Genomic DNA, 22,102 nt, shown 5'->3' with positions numbered 1-22,102 from the left:
CAGGAAGAGCCTGTACCTGAGTCATTTGTGACGCTTGTATAACCACTTCTGCATTTCACTTGGCTTTTTCAGGACTGTCCTGGCTAATGCTTTTTGGCTGTCACACAGGTTTTTTTTCCTTTCTGGCTTTCATATTGAGGCCACCTTGGTTGTTCAGAACACCATGAGGTGTTTTCCATAAGGAAAAAAATTAAATCCATAAAAGAGGACAAACCAGTCTTAATTTATTTTCTGTGGACGAGGTTTTTAGACTTGGATTCTACATCTAATCTCAAAGAAATCTGTGTTTGATTGGCTAAATTTAAATATGATACATGACTACTTACAGGTATCACTCTCTTCAATGGGAGCAACAGATACATCTGAGAATGGATTTTGCCATCCAATTTTAGGAGCTTTAGGAGAATTTTGGTCCTAATGTTTGCTGCAACCTTAGATTTGGGTCCAATCCACCCAGCAGTGTCCCTTTAAACAGAAGCTTCCCCACAGCTGCATTCTCTGATTCCGAGATGTTTTAGGATGCTTTTCATATACTACAGTTTCTGAAGGTCAGTGCGTACACATCTTAAGACACAGTGATTAGACAGTGTATGGAACTACTTGGCAGTATTTAGCTGGTACAGTTTCTTGTGGAAACAACAGAATTCCAAAATACACCACACTGAATGCTTATGGGTTATTACAAGCAAAAATCCCAAGACACTGGGAATTAAAAAGCGGAGTTCAACAAAGGAACACTGATATCGTTGGCTGATATGAACAAAGTTGTGCCAAGTCTTCCTTCTCTGCTTTTTCAAGTGGAGAAATAAACTGGGAAATAAAGCAGAAGGAAAGAAAGATTAAGAAAAAGACAAAAACCAGGAGTTATTACAGTTACTCTTGTGCTTTATGTGTCAGAGGATTGCAAACATCTTTAGCACCTCTTATCTGAAGGAGCATGACGTGTCTGGCGCGCAGTATTCCTTCCACAGGGATGTTCCTCCTGTGTTCAAAGGAATTTGGAGGGGAAACTGGAGTAGAAAGCAGGGGAGACTGTGGCTCAAAAGGCAGAAAGGGCAAGGACTGAAGTGATGTTAGCTGCTGTCCCCAGCCCCAGCAAAGACGTGTGCTGTACTGCATCCTCCTGCAGGCAGCTCGGGTCATTCGGCGCCCATGGCAGCTGGCTGCTGTGAGGAATGGCTCACTTTGCACCTACAGGCACCACCGTAGAGGGGATGGCCTTGTTCCTACTCAAATCAGACTGGAAAAGCCATGCAGGCCTTGTCTAACAGCACTTGGATGCTTGATGTCTATAGGTTTTAAGCATATACTTGAGAGCTACTGTAAATAAACACAGCATTGAGTGAAATACACAAGGTCCTTCCTGAAGCTGCAACCTTTAGGCACTTCCTTCAGAGGAATCAAACAATTTGAAAAATAATTTGAACAACAGGTATACTCAAATCTCACTGACCTGATCTCACTGTGGAGAGCCAAGGCCTGGGTTGAACAATGGGACGCTCAAGTCTTATTAAATACCCTAAACTCAACCTAACCCACGTCAAACCTGCACTGTCTTTTTTTTTTTTTTTTTTTCTTTTTTTAACTTAACAGGACATTCAACATTTTAAACCAGGAGTGAAAGAGTGTTCTTACTTAGATATGTTTCAGCCTAAACTGCCATGGAGGAGATGTGAGCTATCTTGACCACTTTTTACTTTCTTGTTAAGAACTCAGATAATGCTCAATGAGGAATGTATACCCAGCAATTAGTTCAATGGCTGCACATCTTCTTTTGTCTGGTTGCTGCACAAGGGCTGGTCTTTCAATTGAGTACCCAGTTAATATAGTTAATTAATATCTAACCATTTCCCATTCTTGCTGTATCAGTGTTACGAAACCCTGGAATTATTCTGGCTCACTCTGGTGCCAGTATTCATAAGGCTAATAAACTGTCACATGTATCTCATTCCTTTTAGTCATGTTTACAAGTGATCCTGTAAGCTTTCTTTACAGGAGCAACAGAGGAAAATGGAAACATGCTGAGTATCAGGCATGTAACTTGAGAGCTGGGAATTAACTCACATCCACAGTCTGGCCTTCTGGTGAATCTCTTCTGGGTTACTACCTGCACTGTGTATCTGCAGAAATCTCCCTTTTAGGAGTTAATGCCATATTACAGTTATGTCACCTAACAGCTGTTGCTAACACAGGGTTACATAAATGAAATGTTCAGTTCCTGTCATTACAAGGTCCCTGAGTCCCAACCAGCACGACTGCTATTATTCATTCATAGCTAACTTCCCTACAACAACTGCATGGAACGAGATGATCTTTTGAGAAAAGAAGTCAGTGAGACTTTGGGCCATCTTTTAACAACATTTGGGCATTCGAGGTGCAAAAGGATCTTCAGAAACACTGACATCTCAAATTCTAGCTATATGGCAGAAACCAGGCACCTACACACTTCTAAAAAATTCACCAGATGCCTGTTTGCCTGTGTGCCTTCACCCTCTTTTTATAGGCATGAGGTATTTCAAGAATTACTGTTCTTAGTAGAAAACACCAGGACTGTGGCATTCATCATAATGAAAGGAAGATCTCTGAGACTGCATAAAAATTTATTTAAAACATAAAAAGGGAGAGCTTTTAATCCTAGGGAAGGTTATGTAACATGCTAATGTAAAAAAACATTAAATGTCAACAAATTCTGCCAATATGTGTCCAGGGAGTTTCCAGTAATTCTCACTATAAAAGCATAACACTGGAAGGGAAATTTCACAAATTAATCAGTTTAAATATTTTATATCCATTTTTTCATTGCTTTGTTTTTTAATGTATCAGCCATTCTTAAGTCACAAGCTATTGAGATCATAAATAAAAGAAAAAATGAATTACTCACTTATAATTATAATGAGAATGACTGCGCATACTACACCAAGGATGATCATCATCTATAAAAAGAAAGGTATAAGAAAGAAAAAGAGAAAGTCAGGTTTTCACATGAAAGACATTAACCCCTCAATTTTTTTTCTTTTACTTAGTGACTCATTCCTCATACTTTTAACTCTTCTAAAGACTTACTGCAACAGACTTGCTAAGGCCCCATATTTTGTGTTGGCTTTAAAATTGACAGTGGACAGAGCCTCTTGTCAAAGCTGGCCAGTTTGTCAGCTAAAGATGCAGTGACCAAGCTCAGCCATTTCCAGCAGCAAAGAAAAACTCAATTTCCCAAGTGAAACAGCTCCCAGTGGCTGGGTTCACACGTGGCCAGGTGCCACTTTACACAGAATCACCTCATCCCTTCTCCCCACGCTGCTGAAGTCAGTGAAGAGGCAGCTGGAGCTGTCCAAAGCCCAGCAGCTGTTTGTGCTGCTGCTGGTGAGACAGGCAGCCCATGCTAGCCAGGACAGTTGCCAGAACAGTTGCTGTTCTCCTGGAAACAGCTCAGTGCAAAGCAGGAGCCTTCTCCCCCAGGAGCAGTAGAGCAGAGGCAGCTGTGCACAGCCCGCACCAGCAGGGAGCTGCCTCAGAGCCCCCCCGAGACTCCCTGGAAGCTGATGAGCCCTCCAGGGATGCTGCAGTCCAGTGGCCATTATTACCCCAGTGAGCAGAAAGAATGAAAAACAACAAATGTGGGCATGTCAAATCAAGGCTTTCATTCCTCCTAACACGAGGACAGAGCCAGCCATTGGCCTGCAGGAGATTCTTTTCAAATTTCTTCCCTCTCTTTCCAGAGTCTGGGAGCCAGAAGAAGGACAGGGGGATTGTTTGTTAGGAGAAAGCAGGAAGGGACAATGAGGAAAGGAGAATGAGGGCAGGTTTGAAGGTACTGTAGTGCAGGTCACTGTGGTGACTGCAGTCACATGGGTGAACCTAACTCAAAATCTGCACTTGTAGCTCCCAAAAGCCCTGCTTCCTGCACTTCTAGACATATCAGTTGAGCACCAGCTAAAAGAGTCCCAGAGGACCAGCTCAGTTGAATTGCTAATGTAGACCCTTTTATTTCTGGAGTGTTTTTACATGTCGTTTACCCAGAATATTTTGTCTTGCTTTACATTTCATAGCACTGTGGATTGAAGAGACAAAGCAGACAACAAGCTAGTGAGGGATACATGTGGGATTCCTCCTTGGGAACAGCTGGTTTTATTTGGATGGACATAAGCAGTCAGCAGGAAAGTTGGTATTGAGAAATGGAAATGAAGCTGAACTTTGGCACAGGGGTCATGGTGGTTGGTGGTGCATAAGCAGGAAGAAGCAAAGACAACAGTCTTAGAAGAGTAAGAGGAAATGAAGATTCTGAGTACAAAATCCACAAGTGCTGGAGAAGGTCTGAAAAAGCAAAGGAGAGTGAGGCTTCCTCTGCTCTTGGGAAAGGATTAGACTTTGGAGACAGCAGAGAAGGCAGCTGGTTGATCAAAGTCCTGCTCTATCCTAACCAGCCCCTCTTCATAAGAGACTGTCATTTTCTCCCTTCTCACAGAAGTTTGTGTAACCCAGTTTTGGGTATTTTTTATGGTTTACCATCCTGAAGAAAAATCAAATTGATGATCCCCGCAAGGAAAAAGCTTCTTTTCTCCCACTGCTGGAATTTACTGCACCTGATCAGGTTTTGTGGTTCCCACAGAGAACTGACACAAATTGACATGGAATACTTTCCCATCCCTATTTGAAGGCACTGGGGAAGCATCCAAAATCTACATTTTATATACTGCAGAAATTATGGGTTCTGGTAAAGATCAAAGTTGCTTGACTTTTGGAGCCTCGAGGTCAAGGCACTTCTTTTCACCTTGACGAGAAGAGATGACTCAGAAGTGCATCCTGCAGGCAAAGTCCCACTAAATGCAAGAGAAAGCAATTCCTGCCATGAAGTGATTCCGAACAAGGATTTATATTCCTTACCTTGCAATTTTTCCACCAGTATTTCCTCTTCAGTTTGGCTGCACTAGTCTCAAACTGTGAGGCACCTGCTTGCAACGCATCTGCCCGGTTGTCGAGCTCTGACAGCTTCTGGTCCCTTTCCAGCACCTTGTCCACATTCATCCTCATGATGTCCACCACCTGCGAAGGCACAGACACACCTGAGACTCCTCCCACAGGAAAGCTGAGGGGCGCCCATCTGGTCACACCCTGGAATGTCACACCTCATCCTAAACCCAGCTGTGGGAATTAGAAACACAGAAACTTCCACAGACACCAGAGGGTTTGCTTTGCAGCCCTGGGAGAAGCTTGGATTGATGTAAAAGTAAAGTACACAGATATTAAACAGAAAAACCATAAACTTATGTTTCTATAGTGGTAAGTAAGAATATGCCTTAAGAAAGTGAGAAACTGCACTGATAAGATGGTGAAGGCTTTATAGTTTAGGGGTGTAATTGGATAGAGTAGCTGAGAGTTTAGAGGTTATAACAGAAACATTTGTGTATATGTGAGATAGAAGCCCGTTGGGTAAAAGCACCTGCAGCGCAGCAAAATTAAGTAAAGGTGATAGGTTACAAAAGCAAAATAAACCTTGTGGTCCATTGGATCAAAAAGTTCTATATTCCCTTGTAACAAAGAACTTGTTACTACTTTGAGCTATGGCTGAATGCTTGCTCCCCTAAAATCTCACAGCCTCTGAGACTGATGTTTATCTGAGAAATAAATCATTCTTAGCCCTACAATAGTGCAAAAGCAGCGACAGTGATACCCAGCCCTTTGCCACATGGTGTGTGATGGCATCCCCTGGGCACTGCCTCAAAACCCCAGCCTGTGGAAACACCCTCAGTGAGCCACACTCTGCTGGATGCCCTTTGAGGTAGAAAATAAGGAGACATCATGAAACACCACAGTTAGTTTCATTAAAGTTTTTGACTTCTTTTATACAGATACAAAGACCTGATGAAGATCTCTGCAGCGCAATTTGATTGACATCACTAAGAACAAGCCATTATTTTCCTTGTACATTTAATACCTTCCTTACCTGAAGCAGAGAAATCAGACAGATAAAGGCCACTCTAAAGGGAACTGTATGCATTTCCTTCCCAAATAATTTTCTCTTTCTGCAGATCTTTTGGGCAAGATGACTTCTCAGCCATGATTTGAAGTCCTGCTTGGAAGTGGAGGAGGAGAATGTTTTACCTGAGCAAATTCAGCCCAAAGAGTAGCAGAGAGCTCAGGCTCATTGCACAGCCAGGATACAACAGGCAAGGGCTGTTCATGCATTTGTTTATACATTGGGTAAGGTGAAAATCCTCTTCTAGCAAGCCAATAACTAAATGGAAATCCTGTAGAAAGCCACCACTAATGAAAATGTCAGACTGTGTCACAATCTCAGTAAAGTTGTGTCCAATTTTTCTAGTAGTGAATGAGGCTGATGGTCTGCTAATTCTCATACTCTATAATAAGGAATTCCATGTTATACATATTTAATAAAATTTAACTATTACCTGCAAAAATCCAGAATTATTTAAAGGATACATTATTCAAATACAGTGAGAGGAAATCTGTAGTGAAAGAACCTTTAGCAGGACTGGCAAAAGGTCTCAAAAGATTTGTTTCACTTGTCTATCAAAACTAATCCAAATTCTCTTATGTGCTTTTCCAAACCAAAACCTTCCAAGCACTTAACTTCATATAAAACAATAATAATTTCTTTTTAAACATTGATTTCTCAGCTAGTATTTAGTTGAATTTTATCTTGGTACAATGATTTGTAGTGAAATTATAAACTGTTTGAAAATGCTGAAACAAAATACTCTACTATTTCCTACCCATTCTCTTAGTTTTTTGGAGGTTTGGTTGGGGGTTTTTCTTTGTTTATTTGTGGGGTTTTTTGTTTGCTTGGGTTTTTGGAGTTTTTTTGGGAGGTTTTTTGTTTGAGTTTTTTTTTTTTTTTTTTTTAATAGGTTGTTTTTTTGTTGTTTTGTTTTGGGGTTTTGTTGGGTTGTTTTATTTTGGATTTCTTTAGGTTGTTTTGTTTTGGGGGTTTAATGTTTGTTTGGGTTTTTTTGTTTTGTTGGGTGTTTTTGGTTTTTTTGGGGTGGTTTTGTTTGTTTGTTTGTTTCCCTAGAACTACTTACTGAATCTAACCTGGCTGCAGTGAGATTTGCCCAGGTGAGATTTCATTTTTGTCAAATGAATAAATGTTTGCCTGGGCCTTAGAAAATAAGCTCTACGATGTCTAGAGGAATCAGGGGGGAAACGGCAATAAGGAATAGCTGAAATTCTCCCTGGGCATTGGTTTCCACCAGAAATCCCGAGCGCCGCCCGGGCTCTGCTGCCACCTGCGGGCCGCGAAAACCGGGGACAAGGGCAGAGCAAGGTTCGGGAAAAGCCACAGGTAAGAGATAAAAGGAGTTTTACTTCGATATTTTTATGGTACTGATGCCTTAGGACTTTAGGTTTTCTATTTTTCAGATCCTGTACTGCATTAGCGCTCTACTCCATTCTCTGTCAGCTGCTGTTCTTCCTTTTATTCAGACACAGCAATTCCTCTCCAGGCCTGAAAGTCAAGGACACCTCACTGCCTCAGGCTCCAAAAATACAAACAAAAGTGAACTGGGGGGAGCAAACTGGGGGTAAGTGACTTCATTAGCTGAAGCTGTAATTGGAGGATTAACCCCTGACATGTAAATGGACCAAACTCACAATTGTCTGAAAAACTGGTGCCCATTGTCCACCTTGGGTGCAGCCTCTGGGAGGCTTCTGACTGCCCAGGGTGTAGCTACTGAGGGCCTTCAATAAATACCCACTTTATTCTCTGAATCTTGTCCAGCCTCTGCTCTAGGTAGCCACTCCAAGGCATCAGTACAACAATTCATCAAGATGCAATATGCCAAATACAGTGTGTGTGCACACACAGTAGATTGTGTATATAAATTTACAGACCTTGCAAATTAGCATATCTAAAAGATGCCTCAATGAGAGGCTTAAATGAATGGTGTGATATCTCCCTATTCTAAAGTTTTCCCCCTGAGATGGGCCCAGTTTTAGTTTACAAGCTATGTTTTAGAGGGGACCTTGGTATCTCGAGAGAGCATAAGGCTTTCCAGTCCCCAGCTGTAAGGCTTTTAAGAGGTTTGGCCTTCTGGCCTAGCAAAATACCATGACTATGTTAAGACATTAAGATTTAAACATTACAAATATGCATGTTAAGGGTATTGAGAATACATAAAAGTTAAACAAAAACAAAAAGAAAAAAAAAAAAAATCATCATGGCATCACACACCGGATCCCTTGGTGTTACAAACCAGCATCAGCCCAGCGACCTCACAGTGTTGGAAGTGCCAGTTTGCCTCCCTTGGCCATTCTTACATTGTGATTTCCCTGCTAAAAAGGACCTGCTGACCACGTGCTGTCAGCTCCAAACCTGTGAAAAATTCTTCACTGGAAGAGTGACTGGGCACTGGAATCATTTGCCCCGGGAGGAGGTGGAGTCACCATCCCTGGAGGTTTAACAAAGCCTGGACGTGGCACTCAGTGCCATGGTTTGGTTGATGTGGAGGTGTTAGGGCATGGGTTGGACTTGATGACTTTAAAGGTCTTTTCCAACCTAGATCATTCTGTGATTCTATATCAACTGCAGCCTCTCTCTCAAATGGAAGGCAAAACCCCCACAAATCCTGGATTTCACCAACATAACCCTCAAATTCAAGAACTACTCATTGTCCCCCCACACTGGGCAAGAGCAACTGCCAAAATGATGTAATCATCTCCACAAAGAGATGTATTTTCATGGGTCTGAGTGAACAGAGCCAGAATACAACACAAAGCAGGAGTTCACTTCTCTCACTGATACCATCTCTACTGATCTACTTGAAGAGCCCTATGATCTGAGAGCCATCACTCATTTTAAGATAATAAAAAGCAATTTTTATCATCTTTTAGGGACAGTTACTTTTGCTGTCATTCACATAAACAATTACCGGACCTCCATGATGTAACATGTTCAGGACAAGAAGTTTATTTCATTATTCTGACCAAAGACAAAAGTTAAAATGTAACATTCCTTTCCCCACTGGAAGAGGAAATAAAGAGCTAAAGAGAGAACCTAGTCTAGACATTTCTGCAGGCATTTCTGCAGCCAGAGGATGTTGTGAACACATCTGAGCACCAACAATGGGGAGACCAGAAAGTCACTGTTCCAGATTTTCAACAAAGAAAAGCTTCTCAAAAAGACAAATCCTGTTTTGGCAGGTATATTTAACTCATCTTAAGAAATTCATTTGAGTTGGATATTTTGAGGTCTTCTCTACTATCTTTAAAGCATGCCCGAAGCTTTTGAAAATAAAGACCTTAGGGCATGTAAGTACATATTTTCTAATGTGTATTTTATCAAACTGGCATTTAAGGGTCACACAGGCTCTGTGCACTTCACCACAGACAGTAAGCAACGAGGTACTTCAGTCTTTGGAGGGGTTTAACAATATCCTTTCCTTAATACCAGCACACAAATGCACCCAGCAGGTGTGTAAGGATGGCACAGCTGCTGCTGTGCTCCTGGTACAGCCAGGGACCACGAGCAGTGCTGTGCTCACTGCTCCCATTCCCAGAGCAGCTGCATGGACTCTGCCGCTACAGCCAAGACAAGAATTTAAGGATCCAAGCTGGAACAGGCACATGGTCCTCCAAGATCAAGAATAGGAGTGGGGATTTGTTAGAGATGCTGTTATGACATCATGTGTGGGTGCCTTTCTTTGGGAATAAATTGTGATGATTAATCAATTGAGCGCTTGCTAATGAACACCGCCCTCGGAGGCTCAGTTCTGGAGGTTTTAATCGGTCTGGGAGAAGCTGGTGGTCTTCTGTCTCTGTGAAACAGTCTGAGAAATTAGCATCTAACCTTTAGGAGTGCAGGAACACACTTAGAAGAGCTGCTTCCACTATGACATTTCCTCCTAACCAGACTGACTGGGAGGAATTCCTGAACTGGCAGCAATGCCCACATTTAATCTGCTGAGCTGTTCCTGGTGCAGGGATGTTTATATTCAGGATGTCTCTTTACTGTCTGCCTCCTCTGATAAATCTCATTTCCTGGACCCACTGCCTTCAGATGAGCAGGAGCTGCACAAGGGAGGAACCGAGCACAGCAGCACCTTGTGCTGGAGCACTCACCTCGTCCACCTGGGCTTGTGTCTGCTGCAGCCTCTTGTTGCTGGACACGTTGGTGGCAGGAGGGGGCCCTGCAGCCCCTGCAGCCCCTGTGGGACCCTGGGCAGATGCTGGAACAGACCTAGGGCAAAACCAGAGAACCAAAGTGACCAAAACCATCCTTATTTGTTCACTACCCCTTTTCTGGAACTGTTAAAAAGTACCTATTTCTTCAAAGAACTTTTGAAGTTTCAAAGTACCTTCTTCTTCTTCAAAGAACTTTCCCGTTGTTTCAATCCCTGTTTTCCATTCCTGGATCACAGCCCTACTGCTCCATTCTGTTGGACAATGCTATTTTCTGAGAGGCATTTTAAACACTCTTATTCCATTTTCAGTCTCATGATAAGGGTGAGACAATACAGATGTTATAATTCACACCATCACAATCAGAAGCCAACTATTTCCTAATTACAGTACACCATAAGCGTTTCTTGGCCTATCAGCTTTTGCCACACCACGCTGTAAATGCCTGAAAGTTAATAATCTAAAATTACCCCTTGTGGGTCCTACCACAATGCATCTTTCATAGTTCTATTTCTCTAAAGCCTTGTCTTTTTTGTAAAGACACCCTCTGAAACTTGTTTCTAGTTCCATTTTTCTCTCAACAATGTCTGTCCTATTGCATGGCATTTCCAAGTCAGTATTTCTTATCCCAAGGTTTGTATACAGAGGCATACTGTGTGAGCCTTCTGTCAAGCTTTGAAAATTTTCTACAAATCTATTTCTCACACCATTCTTTCTCATACCACAATCAGTTTTTACACTATTTCTTGATGGGACTTTATCAAACTCTTCCACCTTCCTTGCTGCATTTTTAAATGGCAAACAACTCAGATGATCTACCCTAAATCAGGCCAATGGCCAAACTGATCGCAGGCATGAGTAGCAGGGCAGAGCTTAAGTCCCACTAAGGAAACCCACTCTGCTCTGGTACTCTGTGAATGCAGCAGGAGATGGGCTGTGCTGAGTAAAGCACTGCCCTGCTCCTCCTGTTTGCACCTCACCAAGCAAAGATAAACAGAAGGAAACAAACAGAAACAGGAGGAGGTTGCATCCATCACAAACAGAAGAGAGGAGAGAAACAGAGGAGGAAGTGGGGGTGAGAATTGCACACAGCATAAAGTCAGTCATCTCTGGCAGCAGCAATGCTGACCCTCCCCAGTCCTGGTCCCTGAATGCCCACCAGAGCAGCTTCAGCATATCCACAGCCCCTGGATGAGTAGGCAGCACTGCTGTGAGCAGAGCCCTGACCCTCTGCACAGCAGCTCCTGACCTTCAACACTGGCTTTCTCCAGTCTGCTTCATAACAAAGGACAAAACAAAGCGTCCTGAAAATCCAGCAACGCATCTGGTCTTTCTTCAGAGTGTGAGTTTGTGCAGACAAATCACTCCACCAGCCTGAGCAGGGTCCCTGAGCCTCAGCCAGTCATCCCTCACACCCACACCTGCGAAACCTCACCTCTTCTTCCAAGGGACCCCTCTCACTGCTCCCTACAGGGAAATAAAACCCATCCTGAAGCTGCAGAGGAAATCCCTGAGCATGTGAACTGAAATCACAAATCCCACTCATGCATTACCAATGCCTTCCCACAGTGACAGACTGAGAGAACACAGTGTTTCTCTGTGAATTATTCCCTTCTACATCCTGGGCTCTGATTAATGCTGCTGGAATTACAGCCTCATTAATACACTGCCAAAACGCCTGGGGCACTGAAGTTAGCTCCCCAAAGGTGCCTTCAGCTGCAAAATTCAGTTTGACAGTATTGCCTGAGGGCTGAGATCCCTGTGGACAGCACTGACCCCCAGAAGCTGCCACAGATGGAGCAGCTGTTTGCAGACCTGCAGCACTGCTGTGGCTCACACTTCACTCTTTCACTGGGGTGGGAATGCCATTAGCAAGCTTGAGCTGGAGGCGCAGAAACTGAACCATCCTACTTGCTCATCCTTTGAGGACCTCACGGCCACAACTAAAAACATTAAAAGCAGAGGCTGCTGCCACCTGCCAGGGAAGCACTCCATCGATGGCCACAGGCCAGCATCCCAACAGGATTCATTCTGAGTTGTCACAAAGGATCAAAATCTGACTATAATGTACATCGCACACAACACAAAACAAGATCTCCCTGGAGCATCAACAGCCTCAAAGGGAGATCCTGGTACAACAACAGAGCTAAAATGAAAATTGTAAAACTTCTTTGCAGTTAAGGAAGTAAATAGGCATTCTCCCAATCAACACAAGCAGATTTTTGTCTGTGGAAACACTGTGTCACTACTACAAACGTCAAGAGAGCATCTCTCTTCAGTTATGCACTGTTGGAATCCCAGAGACTACAGAAGAGGAGGATGTGAGAAGAGTTTTTCCCTGCCACATGTTTTGCTGTAAGCAGAGCTTATAAATTCAGCGATGCTCTTGGTCAGAGCTATGAGATAACTCCAGATTTGGAGCTCTGCCATGCACCTTTTCTGCCTAGTAATTCTCATCTTTTTTTTGCAGCTCCCAAGCTGTCCTTAAAATGACTTGACATACAGTAGACACTTTCAAGGTTCTTCTCTTCCAGCATTCTTGCTGCCATCTAATTTGGTTTCAACTGCATTTTCTGGGGCTTCTCTGCTCCCTGCACAAGGCAGGAGATGATGGGAAGTTTTTACAGTTGCCCTGACCATCCAGCAGGAGCTACTGCAACCACCAAAGAGAGGTGACAATCTTTATGCTAAGGCATAGCTAGCTCGTAATTAACATACCCATCTTAATTAATTACCTAAATTCTAATCCAAGCTTTCTGGTAAAAAAGGGAGCTGAAGGCCTGCATCACTTGAAAGCACAGACATTCTCTGTGATGTTATAAAGCAAAAATTCTGGAATTGAAGTCCAGCCCACATTTACATCATTCTTCCTGCATTTACATCATTCTTCTATTATTGCCTCTGTACCATGTCATATCAGCTTATAATTCCTCAGAAGTGTTATTCAAAGAAATTTATGCAAAAATCTTAGCACTATGTTGTAGAAGCTTCCTTTTGAAATATCATGAAGCATCACAACTTTAAAGTATAATTTCTCATGGTCTGGCATGATTTTGGGGAGCTACAAAGAATGCAAAATCCATATGAAAGCTCCATCACTAGGCCCCTAGCCATCAGACTTGTGTACTTTTTTTTTAGGGAAAGGAAAAAAATTACCATTGGTCCTGAGAACTGCCATTCCCAAGTCAAATTAATTTTGAAAGAGGAACAAAATTCTGTTATTGTTGGTCAAAAATACTCTTAAATGGCAACCACTCTGAGACATCAGAGCACCAGCCACATTTGGAGCAGTCAGACAAGCAGCCCAGCAGACTGAAAGCACTGCAGGCTCTGTGTTTGCAGCCACCTTGGAAGAAACGTTCAGGGACTTTCTGAGTGATTCAGCAAAATGGTGTCAGCTGACTCAGACATCCTCTGCTCCTCCAGTTGGGCCTGAAACTGGTGGGTCAAAGTCATGACTAAGAGATTTGTCATCTCGCTGAGATGTTTTGGAAGCAACTTGCTGTTTAGATCTGACAGTTAAAGGCAGCTGCAACTCTTAATTTAAAGAGAATTGGAGATATCCAGTGTTACTGTTCTGCATTTCAGCACTGGCTGAAAAAGCATTAAGGGTGATTGTCTAATATTTTGGGAAACCATCATCTAATATGGTCTAATATTTTGGGAAACCATCTGACACACACTTTCATTATTGTTCATATCTGTGAGCTACATAGCAGATCTTTTTTCACTTAGTCCGGCTAGGGAAGGGAGAGGCAAATACCAGGAGGATGCCAAGGCACCACTATGCCTTGGTACAGTTCACATGAGGACCTCCAAGGCTGCTTTCAGCATCTTCTTTTATCCATCCAAAGTGCTTTTTAAAGCCTCCAACTACAGGACCTAATCCCTTCAAAGTCCTTATCCTAACTACACCGCACTGAGCTAAGGAAAAGCTGTTATCCCACATATGGCTGGAAACAGGTAGAGGGGATGAAGGGACTTGTCCATGGCACAGAAAGGCTGGGGCAGAGCAGCCCAGCCCTCTTCACTGTCCTCCTCCTGCTCCTCTCCAACTCTGACTCAAGCCAGAGCTCACAACCTATTTCTAACAGCTGGAGTTATTTTCTGTTTAAGACAGTGAGAAACCCAGCTGAAGCTGATTGCACATGGGAAGTGAGAATCCCATCAGACAGCTTTAGGGGCTGTCAGCTGGCAGAGCTCAGGGGAGGGGCAGTGAGTGTGCATCAATGCAGCAGATCTGATTCTTGATCCCTACCAAAAATGAAAAAAAAGCAGGCAATTTTTTTAGAACCCCAGTCTGAGTCCTCTTTCCTCAAACCCTTTCTCTGTTGTTCAAATAAAACAAAATTGCACTGCCTCTCTTCCCTTTCTTTTTTTCTTTTTTTTTTACTCTTCAGGTATCATATTTGTGTAGTACATATTTACTGTTGTAACTTACACATATTTAAGACACTTTTTCCACATGAACCCCTTCAAAAGGCACCCACCCATTTGGGCTTCACTTGGAAGTAGAGTCTGACAGTCTGTGGTTTCAAAGGCATTTGAAAAACACACTACAAACACCTCTTTGTTTAACTATGAAATAAATCAGAACACTTCCACAGCTTTGTACTCTTGAGATTCAACTCTAAAACAATTATTAAAATTGGCTACAAATGCAAATGTATACCCTATTTTAGTGCATGTCAGTGAAGATTCTGGCCCAAGGAGCAGCTGCAGAAACACACCCATCTCACATTGTCCCTGGTGCAGGGAACTGGGATGCACTGGGAAGCTCTGAGGCACGAGGGTCTCTGAGGAAAGGAAGGAGCTCTATAGCCCTGGGGGTTTGCTGTTAGTTTTGGACTTGCTTTGTTTATTCCTGTGCAGTAACAGCTAAACAAATTTTCCCACTGATAGTTTGCAGGGAGGGACTTGTACTGACTGAGCTTGGAGATTTCTGCATCCTGGAGGAATTTGCAGGTTTCCAGCTTTGTGTTAATCAGGTGCTACCCCGTGGGATTTTATTTCTGCATGAGGTCAGTTTAGCCAAGCCTAGCTAAAGAAGCTTTCTTACCAATCAGCATGGCCATGTGAGGTTTGGCATAACCCTAACAAAACCCAGTCTGATCAATAGAGCAGACTCAAATTCTCTGCTCCTCTATTCAGGTGTCACCTCTCAAAGAAATTGGTATTTAAACTCCTTATGATTCTGAGCCTTCCAGACTCAAGTCCTTAACTGAACAAACTTAACAACAGCATGGGCCTACCACGGCTGTGGGAGCACAGTCATTTTTCTCCTTGTGTCCAGGAAAGAGACATTAATTACCCACTCCAGCACCTCCTACCAATTTTTTTTGTTTGTTTGTTTTCCCATAGTGAAATGGGATAGTGTCAAATGGCAGGTCCTGTTACTCTTTGAAAACCACACACTAATTCTATTAGGAGAGTTGCAGAGAAACTTCTAGCACCCCCATAAAATTAAGTGTTCTTCAGGTTCTCATTCCTCTTACAAGAAGGTAATGATGTTCTCTGCCTGCAGGGTGAGAGGACTCTCCAAAAGACAACCGTGGCTGGAGACCATCACCTCCACTTCTGGGATGCTCTCAGTAGGGTAATTTGCTTTTCAGTCCAGCTGCCCACTAACTGTACATATTTCAGATTTCTAGCCCATCTTTCCCCCTCCAGTTACTAACCAGCCTATTTTAATGAGCTAGGTTTATCCTTGTTTTCATTCTACTCGTCTTGCTTCTGCAGGGGAACAAAAAAGCTGCTCAATGGGAGTAAAGAAAGCCATGGTATCACAAAACTGGTTAGGCTGAGGAGATAACAGCTGATTGACAGAGCAGTATCACTGCTGCGCTAGTGGCCATTTGCAGACTGTGGCTGGAGGGATTTTCAGACTACAGAAAGACATTCTCAGCCCTCTGAGACCTCACAGAGGGAGTAGAATTAGCTCCCAACAAGAGCAAAGAGGCTCCCTTCCTTTCCAAGGGAAGCATCACTGCTTGAACAGAGATTTGTTCTTCATTGTGCTTTTTTTTCCATCTGAGCCCTTCAGTATTCAGTAAAAATGTGACTATTGACAAGTAAATGGCTACAAGCTTAGACTAATTCTAGTCCAGGACTATCAAATTTCAAATTATTCCTCATGCTATTTGTAACACCTGTGTAATGAGTAATAGTGAATCGGTGGTAGAACAAAACCCCTCGTATAGAAGGAATTAGCGTTTGAGATGTCTTCATTTTGGGATGAAAGTCCTGCTTTGAGCACAGCTCTGTTCTCAAATGTGCTTTTCATGTATTACCAACAATATTCTACAAGGACTCTCCCTTATTGCCAAATATTTACTCTGATCACCAGCCAAAGGATAATACTCTGCATTTAATGTCCTGGGAACACATTTAATGAAATATTCCCACTAGTTTATTATGACTGCATTAACCATCTGGTGTACTAAATATGCACACAGAGGAAAAGGAGAGGAACCCTAAGACATCATCTTGAGTTTGATCAACATTTGTTAAGTTAGTAATGACCAACTGATTTATCTTCTCCAGTATCTCTATTTAAGCCAAATGAATGTTGCTCAAAAAAAAAAAAAAAGCCCAAACCAACCCTAAATAAATCTCCTTTTGTGGTAATTTCCACAGACTGACCTGTGACTTCAACCAATTTCAGTCCCATACTGTGTGGTTTTTCTTAGAAAAGGGTTAATTCTCATTGGCTGGTATGAAACTAATTGTAATTTTTATACTAAATAAGATTTATTTTCATTAGAGAATGAAAGCAAATACAGGTGTAAGCAATAAGAAAAAAACTTTCTCTTAATATTTATACAGATATCAACATTATATTGCAAAAAGAGACAAATGCAATTTATGGTTTTCTACATTTTGCTTGTTTAAATTAATAATTTGCTTAATTTCCATCAGTCTGCTTTCAGATAGAAATTTGTTTAGTAAAACATATGGAAAATCATTTCTGTGATATGTTCATAGCAGTTACTAACTAAAATCTATCTTCAGTGCAATGTCTACACAGAAGAACACCAAAACACTGTATTGCACAAAAATCACTTTTCAGAAGGAAGTGTTATCTCAAGTTCCTAGGTAGCATTGATTGCACCTTCTATTAATTCTTACAAGGTTTCAGAATTGGCAGGTTTCAGGATCCTATAATAATTTCTCTTCACCAGCTGAAAGAACACAAACTTCTTTTTTTTCCCTTTTTAATTATTTTTTTGCTTTTCATTTTGTTAGCCTTGAGTTATCTGGGTGAAGATGTGGGCTAAAGGCAATAAAACTGGCACAAAAATCAGGTCTGACATCTAATTTTCTCTCAAAATGGTTACTATTTCAATATAGATGAAATCTAGTGTATGTAAATGAACATGTGGTTACAAAAAATACCAGAATTTTCTTTTGCTTAAGTTCCTTATGCTCCATTGGCCCCATCAGTTATGTTAATGTGGTTCATTTAATGTGGTTCATTTGAGCTGAAGTGGTCCTTAAATCCCTTTGGTACTTCAGTACCTTCAGCTCTGTCGTGCACACTGAGGTTACACACCTGGAAACAGAACCCAAAGGCTGACATCACAAGAAGAGGTGCACTTTTCTCCCTAGAAAAGTTTATTGAAGGAATTTTAGTTCAAAAATAGGAAAGTGCTTTTACTGGGCATAAGAAGACACAACCCCCCTTAGCTACAGTGACAAACCCCCAACAAACCAAAACAAAGAAGAGATCTGGCAAAGAAGTCAAATCCTGGATAACAAAAAAAAAAAAAAAATCCTGGATGACACAAAGCCTTTCTTTTTCTTGCCCTAAATTACTGATGTGAAATTAGGGAAAGAAAACTGATTGCAAACACACAACGCTGGGTTAAAGCATAAATCACCAAAGTACAGCAGGCTGTGAGAGAGAGGAAGCCTAACAGAACAAAGCTGTACTCAGAGCCTCGGTGAGACACGTCTGAAACAAAGCAAGAATAAAACAATCAATGAGTCACCATCATTGCTGCCATTTCTTACTGGAAGCTAAGAAATGCGGTGTGCCTCGATAACGAACTACAGGGCAAAGACATAAACAGCAAACATGTTGCTAGAGAAACGTTTCCAAAATCCAGGACTCTAAAGCTGGAGCAGGTTTGAAGAAGCCCAGTGAGGTTGGACACCCTGGTCTGGTCTGGCAGACATTCCAGATTCACAAACCTGCAAGGAGAAGCTCCAGAGCAGCCCCAGAGGACCCAGCTCAGCTCTGAGCAAAGCTCCACTTTCTGAGCAGGTGTTACCTGTGAGGTACCAGGTGTTACAGGTGTTACCTGCAAAGTTCCTGTTTCTGATGTGTCACCCCGAGGCTGGACATCACCTGTGCAGTGCAAAGCAGTGAGGGCTTCTCCTGTTCCAACTCTGTGTGGGCTTCCAGCTCCTTGGTTTACCCCAAGGAGTCAGCAGGGAGCAGCTGAGCAGGGCTGGGAGGGAAGGAGCAGGGCAGCCTTGACTCAGCATCCCCAGCTCCCTGACTCATGTGCTGCTGCCCTTGGTTGCTGGCTGCAGCCAGGTAGAAGTGAACTCTGGCACAGAGAACAAGGCAGGCTCTCAAAGGAGTGCTCAGGATGATTCCTTGCTTTTAAGTTATATTTTCTCAAGAGTGAAGATGGTTTTTCTGCCTGTCTGTCAAGAGACTCAGATTAAAACCCAGGAGGCTTTGGGGCTTCCCATTTTCCTATACATCACTTCCCAGCACTGCTGATTTAGATGTAAATTTTAGAATTAAAGAGTTTTAGAATTTCTGCATTTTAGAAGTAAATCAACTCTTAACCTGATTTTGTTTGTTTGTTTGTTTTTAAAGTCCCAGAAACAACAAAACAGCTGAAAGAAAGTCACTTTTCCACCAGCAGCGAAGAGTTTTTGTAGCCTGTCTATATATTTGCCACTGCTATTCAGAGGCAGTTCCATCACAGCTAAACTTCACAGGATAATTACCACCTCTACTTATATTAAAGCTTAATTATCAGGAGGCTTGTTAAGTTTAAATCTTGTCTAGCTACTTAGCCAAGAAAACTGCACTGAATATTTTATCCCACCTATTCATTACTTAAATAGCAGTCTGTGCAAGTGTCAGAGAACAGCACAGGGATCCGTACAGAGACCCAAACTCTCACCCTTATTTCTCCCAAAATGTCAAGTTCAGTTCCTGAAGAGCTCCCATGAAGCACAGCTATCATTTACAAGTGTCCTGTCAACCTTCCCACAGGGTTATTCACACACATGTCCCTTCTTTCCAGTTTCAACATCCATCAATTCCTAAAACTGGAATTTTATTTAACCAATAAAATACATTAAAGCAATAAAGGGTAACTTCTCATTTCAAGTTCTCATTGAATTAAAAAAAAAAAAAACCAACCAACTCCAAAATCACAAAATATTTTTAATAAATCAAAGCCAGAGCTTTAAAGACCTTTTAAAAAAGATTTCTGAGATTATTTGGCCAAATAAATCACTTGGTAAATGAATGTGAATTCATTAAATACCTCCTAACAGAAACTTAAAATATGTAAAGTAAGATTTAGTCTTATAGACAAAGTCTATAACATTACAGCCACCTCCCCTGAACTCCCCCATCTTCATGGGATCCCCGAGAGCCTTGTGGTTTCTTCTTAGGCTAAGCTCCCACCTATATTTTACCATCTATCTTTCCCTCCAACTCTGATTTTTTAATGACCACCTCTGCTTTACACAAATACCATGTTTAAATCCCATTTCCAGGACCCCAGTGTGATTTCTGGGGCCCACAGCCACATTCTGTGGATCAATGCTGTGAACACCTGCACATCTGCAAAATGCCACAGTCCAGAAACTGAACACCAGTTTTGCTCTTCTTCCCCCAGTAAATCTATAAACATCTGCTAATTCAGTGAAGAGCTGTTTACTCTGATTGTATCTTTCAGGCTTGTTACATTCAAGACACTGCCTTTTGCTAGTTGTGAAAATGCCCAGATATTTTAATGCCTGAAAATCTGCAGTGAGTTGCATCATCACAAGCAGCCCTTGGGGCTCACTGGGAAAATGGAAACAGTCGCCTCCCTGTCTGCTGAAGGAGCATTTCTGCTTTGCTTTCCATTCCTCTGAAACTTGGAAGTGAATGTGAAGACAGTAACGAACACTGTATGGAGTGATGCCCTAATGCAGCACAGGATCTGAAAAATAGAAAAGCTAAAATCCTAAGGCATGACCTGCAGCAGTCAGGAGCACTCTGCCTTCCAGCCCTTTTCCCCTTCCCTTACCATGACCTTCCCAACTCTCTCACATCACAGACAGCTCCTGAGCAGCAGGAGGTTTGCAGAGCATGAGTCACTCCCCTGTGGCTGATATTCCATATGGAGATCAGTCACCTGTCAATGCCCAGCCCAGTGCTTCCAGAAAGCCAGCACGGTCACTGAGTGCAGCAAATCTTCACAGACCAGACCTGCTTTAAAAGGATCCAGGTGTAAGCCCCACCTTAAACTCTCTCCCACTGCTGGTGCTGGCCTAGGAAGGGGCTGCTCCGTACCAGATGCACAGCTGGCACATGGCAGCAAGCATTTCACACCAAGAAGGCACCTTAAAGTTAACTGAACAATAGATTACTCTTGTAATGGTAAAAAAACTCTAGATTTTATTTAGATGGCAGTAGGAAATCATTAGGCTTTGGACTGATAGTAAAAATTTTGGGAACTAACCACACAAGGTCACTCAGTTCCCAATGTAAGCAACTGATTTTGACATAACTGGGAGTGTTTATGACAGAAAATTACCTTCTGAATCAGGTTTTAATTTTTTTTTTCCCTTCCCCCCCAGGACAATAGAAAAGAGAAAATGGATATGAAAAAGGACTTGAGAAGCCACCTTGACCACCCCCTTACCTCCAGGGGTGACTGAGTGGTGCTTCAGAGCTGACCCAGGTGTGCTGCCCCTGCCTTATCTGTCCCTCTCCCCAGCAGTATTTGTGTTGGACATTTTGAGGCTCTTTGAGCACTTTGAACTCCTCCAAGCTCCCGAGGCAGAGGACATTAACCCTTGCAGGGATGCTCTGCAGTGCTCAGGGCCAGGGTCCCCAGTGAGGGTGCCCAAAATGCATCTGCAGCATTGCAGGCCCGGCAATCAGGAATCAGCTGGGAGACCACAGCACCCAGAAAAAAAAAGAATTTTGACCTGTGAATACGAGGAAATCTTGGTGCTTGCATGAAAACCTTAAAATCAAGCTCTTTATTTTTATCCATGAAGCCCTAGACTGGCTGAATATCCAAAGAGGAATTCAGTACAGAAATGAATACAAGTAATTCTCCTTGCTAGAATTCCCTTGCTGTAATTTTCTCTGGGTAAACTTGTACCTTGATAGAAACCACACCTATTCTGGAGAAGTGTCTATGAAATCATTGGCAAAGTACATTTTAGCCTGTTCTGTGCTTCCTCTATAACTGCTTTGATTCAATTCCCTAGTCTGAAGTAGAACTAACTTGTTAAAAATAATTTAATAATATACTCATAAAAATCTTGACATTTGCAGTCTGTGAGCTGCTGCCTGTGACTATTTAAAATATTTAACTAAGGCAAGTATTATCAGAAAGACAAACTACAGAGTTATTGGGAGAATAGATTTTGAAGTCAGATTCCAGCATTCAAATGGAGGAGAAAATAACAGAACTAGTGCAGCCGAGATGAAAAGACCACATTTCCATTTTTACAATGAGATTTTAAATAAAAACAACCAACAGCTTGTAAGTAATCCACTGAATAGAAGTTCTCAGAGATTACTTTCACACTATTAAAAATAAATTAGATTACCAGACTTCTTATAGGTAATTCTGAACGGAAAAGTTAAATAATAAACTGTGAAATATTCACTTCAAAATCATAGAAGTTACTAGCTCGAGAGTTTGTTATGCTGCTTAAAACCTGAAGTAATTCCACAAATATGTACTCATGAATATATGTGCATGTGCAC

General features: G+C 42.1%; 1 protein-coding gene across 1 annotated transcript in view; it reads right to left on the bottom strand.

Moving 5' to 3' along the window:
• Nucleotides 1-662: 662 nt before the first annotated feature.
• Nucleotides 663-22,102, bottom strand: part of LOC128793139 (vesicle-associated membrane protein 2-like) — a 41,439-nt gene continuing 19,999 nt past the window's right edge. Inside the window, exons 2-5 of the mRNA XM_053952176.1 lie at nt 10,075-10,192; nt 4,882-5,040; nt 2,882-2,933; nt 663-810 (exon numbers count right to left, since the gene is read on the bottom strand). Coding sequence (XP_053808151.1) covers nt 794-810; nt 2,882-2,933; nt 4,882-5,040; nt 10,075-10,192 — 346 coding nt within the window. The 3' untranslated portion in view covers nt 663-793. The remainder of the gene's footprint in view (nt 811-2,881; nt 2,934-4,881; nt 5,041-10,074; nt 10,193-22,102) is intronic.

This window comes from Vidua chalybeata, chromosome 10, assembly GCF_026979565.1.
Source record: "Vidua chalybeata isolate OUT-0048 chromosome 10, bVidCha1 merged haplotype, whole genome shotgun sequence".
Taxonomy (NCBI): Eukaryota; Metazoa; Chordata; class Aves; order Passeriformes; family Viduidae; genus Vidua; species Vidua chalybeata.
The sequence above is the reverse complement of the archived record's forward strand: the minus strand, read 5'-3'. Positions and strand labels throughout refer to the sequence as shown.